This window comes from Panthera uncia, chromosome C2 (genome assembly GCF_023721935.1).
Source record: "Panthera uncia isolate 11264 chromosome C2, Puncia_PCG_1.0, whole genome shotgun sequence".
Classification (NCBI taxonomy): Eukaryota; Metazoa; Chordata; class Mammalia; order Carnivora; family Felidae; genus Panthera; species Panthera uncia.
Window position 1 is genome coordinate 46,431,568 of NC_064810.1, and position 5,238 is coordinate 46,436,805.

General features: G+C 38.4%; 1 protein-coding gene across 1 annotated transcript in view; it reads left to right on the plus strand.

The window, feature by feature from the left end:
* LOC125921550 (non-histone chromosomal protein HMG-17-like) overlaps positions 1-2,744 on the plus strand; it is a 3,879-nt gene extending 1,135 nt beyond the window's left edge. The window contains exon 3 of the mRNA XM_049629164.1: positions 2,494-2,744. Within this exon, the coding sequence (XP_049485121.1) occupies positions 2,494-2,744 (251 nt within the window). The remainder of the gene's footprint in view (positions 1-2,493) is intronic.
* The last annotated feature ends 2,494 nt before the right edge of the window (positions 2,745-5,238 follow it).

The window sequence follows — 5,238 nt, forward strand, 5'->3', positions numbered from 1 at the left end:
TAAAACCACCAATAGATCTTATCCAAAAGAAAAGCTTCAATTATCACTGAAGAGATGCACACATTTTTACCAAGGACTATGTGTTGGCCATAAAAAAAAAAAAATGCCTCACAGAACTCCTTCTTCAGGGAGTATAATTAAGAGTCCTAGGGTCTGTATTCTGAAATTTCATCATTCCCTTTACTCTGAGGTCACAATTTCCACCAGCTACTCCCAATTAATGACTGAGTGCAAAAGGGACACTAAAGTCAGACCCTTTCCTGGGAGATGTGAGATTCATTTGATAAGAAACTTTGGCTTGAGGACTCCTCAGTGGCCTCACCAAACTCTTCTTAGAATCAGTCTAAGATGTTTCTGCCCAAACTTCCTTCCCTCTTTCCCTCATTTGGTATCAGACCTGCATTAGTCTGAAGTCTCTCCCAGACTTTCCCAGTTTCCTCTCCTTTTTTGCTCACAGGCATTTCTCCTAAAATTTTCTTGCAAGTTTAATTCTGTCTTGGTATCTATTTTTTTGTAGCCTATCTGATTCTTAGCAGACCCTGCTAACACAGGAGTCTCACTGAAATTGTAGTCTTAAATATAGCATTTTATAGATAATTGCTGAGTATCTGTTACTCACAGAGCTGTATAAAAGGTAAAAGAGAAATCAAGCCAGCACCTATCCACAAGTAGCTTACAATCTAGCAATAAATTTGTTATATACAAAGATACGCTATTAGATGGTTACCTGATATGCCAGAAGGAGAAACCATCGTGGGCGGTCAGATTCCATCCTTTTGTGTTTTATGCTATTATCAGTGGGAATTCCATGCATGTTCCCTGGCAGTGTGTTTCTTTGAAAACTTGGTTCTAAATCCAATATCAAACTGTGGTTTTTTGAATTGTAAGTGGAAATGGCTTGGCAGGAAGAAAAAAATGAACCAGCTGTCTTTGTCCAACTGTTTGAAATATGTATTTTCCAAGTATCCATTCTTTCCACTATTTTTTTTCCAACAAAGACCCCACAAAATATGTTTGCACTCAGGAAGTCCTCCTCTCCTCTGAGGTAGATGAAGGTAGAAACAAAGTCATTGACCTAAAGCATTCCTTTTTGTTTATAATAGACTACTTTCTGCATCCCCCAACCCAAATAAAAAAAGAAAAAACTTTCCATGAAATTTTCTTATGTAGATATTTGACCAGTATTCTTTTCTTTCCTCATAAAGAATGTTTGGGGTATTTGTAAAGTACACACACACACACACACACACACACACACAAACACACTGAGAGAAAGATAATTCTAGTTGCCTTTTTTGTTGAGTCTGAGAATTAAGAAATGAAAGACAATTCCAATTTTCTATCATTTTCTTGCTTGAGGGAAGTCATGGACTTTTATTTTAAAAAATAGCTATTTTCTTTTTGTGAAGTCCTGAAAAATAACAACCACCTTTTGACTGGCATGGAATCTATAACGACTGATTAATCATTCTGGAGAAAGGATGAAGGATGAATATAGATCATTTCAGTAACTTCTAGTTATGCTAAATTAGTTTAATGACAAGTGATTTCTCACCTTTGATATGTTATTTTAAAAACAAACACATAAAAATTTAGTCAAACTATTGTCTGAAGGGACATGATGCCTCGAAAACTTTAAGATGTCTTCTCAACTGCTAGTATGCCTCTGTTTATACAGAAAACAGCCTACCAAATATAAGTAGGAGGTTAATGGGAAAAGCCTCTGCTTTTTTAGAGGCCTATTAATGATCTGGCTAGAGGTCTTTAGTTATTACACTTGTGGATCTAGCTGATTCTGAGAATCCCAGCATGAGTTCTGACAAGAACTCAATGGAACATGGGTCCCAAGCTGGGATGACAAGGATCATCAACTAGGATGACAAGTGATACCTCACCAGCTTGACCTACCAAAGGTCTCTGTCAGCTGCCTGGCATCCAGGACACCAATCTAGCTGAAGGAGCAAATTTGTTCTATCTTATGTTTCACTCCAAACAATTACCCTTATTTGAAAATAATTCTTGACAGAAGTAGAAGAAAAATAAGAAAGTGTTGAAAACTCAATAAAATGAGTAAAATTTCATGAACGTTATTACATCTCAAGAAAAGCCTATTCCTTTTACAGAACCTTGTCTCCCTTCTCTGTGGTCTAAACTTTCACGGTCTTAACACATACAGCAGCTCCCCCACACCTATGGGGGATAATTTCCAAGACTCCTAGTGGATGCCTGAAGCTCCAAATAGTATTAAACTCCATATATACTATGATGTTTCCTATACATACGTACATATGATAAACTTTAAAATATAAATTTAGTAACAGATTACTAAAAATAACTAATAATAAAAGAAGACAATATACTATAATAAAATTTATGATGAGTAGCGTGAAGAAGAGGTGAGAAGAACCCCTGAACTGACCAAGTCCACGTGCCCGTGTCCAGTGCCAATGTCCCACTGCTGTCACCACCAAGCCCAAGTGAAAGTCTGAAAAGGGGATGCTAAAGGAAATAAAGCCGCGGTGAAAGATGAACCACAGAGAAAATCCTCAAGGTTATTCACTAAAACTGCTCCTCCAAAGCCAGAGCCCAAGCCTAAAAAGGCCCCTGCAAAGAAGGGAGAGAAGGTACCCAAAGGGAAAAAGGAAAAACCTGATGCTGGTAAGGATGGGAATGATCCTGCAGAAAACAGAGATGTCAAAACAGATCAGGCACAGAAAGCTGAAAGTGCTGGAGAGGCCGAGTGAAGTGTGTGCATTTTTGATAACTGTGCATTTCTGGTAACTGGACAGTTTGAAACACTATTTTTTATCAAGTGCTATAAAAGTGCAGAATTTTTTTACTTTTTTAAAGCTATGTTGTTAGCACACATAATACTTTATTGTTGTTTGGAGGGAAGGGCATATGTCACTAATTAAGTATCTCTGAAGCTAGACTGATAACAGGTTTGCAGGGTGGACACCTTTCCTTGCTAGTTTTGAGAAACTTCCTCTTGGTTCCCAGGAGGAAGGATTCCTTGATGTCAACAGACATTAGCCACCTTGGCACAAATGCCTTGTGGTGTGGAAAAACTAAAGTTCATTTTTTTTTATGTCTTCTTCTCCCTCTCTGTTGGAACCTGACTCCAAGAAATGGTTCCCAGTATATTAGGCAATCTGGACTTTAGTGTCACTATTGAGATGGCATTCCTCAAAAGAGTTCTTTAGCTTATGGATCTTCAAATTGATAATTCTGCCATTTTCATGTTATTTCCTGAAAGTCAGGGTTGGCTTGTGAAAAGTTGTTGAACAACGTGCTAAATGTGAATGTCAACCCTCATTCCTTTTTTTTTTCAATATATGAAATTTATTGTCAAATTGGCTTCCATACAACACCCAGTGCTCATCCCAAAAGGTGCCCTCCTCAGTACCCACCACCCACCCTCCCTCCCTCCTACCCCCCATCAACCCTCAGTTTGTTCTCAGTTTTTAAGAGTCTCTTATGCTTTGGCTCTCTTCCACTCTAACCTCTTTTTTTTTCCTTCCCCTCCCCCATGGGTTTCTGTTAAGTTTCTCAGGATCCACAGAAGAGTGAAACCATATGGTATCTGTCTTTCTCTGTATGGCTTATTTCACTTAGCATAACACTCTCCAGTTCCATCCATGTTGCTACAAAGGGCCATATTTCATTCTTTCTCATTGTCACGTAGTACTCCATTGTGTATATAAACCACAATTTTTTTATCCATTCATCAGTTGATGGACATTTAGGCTCTTTCCATAATTTGGCTATTGTTGAGAGTGCTGCTATAAACATTGGGGTACAAGTGCCCCTATGCATCAGCACTCCTGTATCCCTTGGGTAAATTCCTAGCAGTGCTATTGCTGGGTCATAGGGTAGGTCTATTTTTAATTTTTTGAGGAACCTCCACACTGTTTTCCAGAGGTCAACCCTCATTCCAAACTTTCCCTCTTGAGAGCATCAAATGAAGACTTCATTGGGGTTTATAGTGGCTTTCTGATTTTGGTAGTCCAGTGAAGACGGGAGTTTGAAAATTGTACACTCTTAACGATCGTCTCCCATGTCCTGCCTGAAATACCATGATTGTTTGCGAAAAGTATCTTTAAAAAGCTGGATACGGTTTGGGGAAAAAAGTTATGTGAACATGTCTCTTTTTCTTAAAATATCTTCTTGTACTGTACTCGCCCTTCCTGTGATGATATGCAATGAGAAAATGCCGAAGTGATGAGATGAAGCAAGGTGAATGACTTAGCATTGTGCTACTAATTACCTTCTGAAAGAAAGTCAGAAGGTGATCGCAAGTAACTGAGACGGTGGGGGGAAATAGTCCCAATCTGCTTTAAGTGAGCAATTCTTAGCTTCCTTTAATGTAGCTCCTTGAGGGTAAGAATCAGCATGTATCCTCCTGCCCTCTTAACCACCCCACCCAGAAAAGTACACAGTGATTTGCACATAGGCCAATAAATAGGAAATGAAAATTGGATGTCCTAGGAAAAATAAATCAATTATTTTTGCCTTCACATATATTTTAACTTTCTGGACTACTGATTGATGAGCAAATTATTAAAAGAGAAATACTTCAAAAATCCACAAATATCTTTTCTTTAAAAAATATAGACAGACATTTGTAAATTGAACAATATTTATCTTTAAATTTCTATAACCAAAATTATCTGTGTGACCACAGAATTGTTAACTGGTTACTTTTGTCATTTAGAGTCATTTTTTAATCACTTTCTCTTTCAAGAGAAAGTCTCTTTCAAGACTTTCTGGGAAATTGCCCTTTCAGATTGGGTCAAAGTCGGTGGATTTCCTACTTTCTGTGAGACAGCCCACTGGAGGAAAACACTAACTGACCAGGATGGGTAGAGATAAAATTCCTGTGAGGAACAGTTGAGCTTGAAGAGGCATTCCCAGGGTTATATTGGAATGACATTTCGAGGTGGTTAAGTCAGAATTGTAGTGGTTGGAAGAAATCAAGATTACAGCAGGAAGGTTAAAGCATTTAAAAGCTGAGGCAGCACTGATCAAGATTTAAGGAGCCATCTGGGAAGCAATTCTGACTCCACAAGCAGCATTTGCCAGTCTACCCCTTTTGTTTCATGCCCAGAATTTTTGGAGAGGAGTTGATAAGAGGAGAAGCAGTGCAGGAAGAGAGAAAGTGCTTGCCATGCTAGTGGCTTTTCTCTTCCTTTCATGTTCCTTAACTCAGCAACAAACTATAATCCCTATTAAACACAG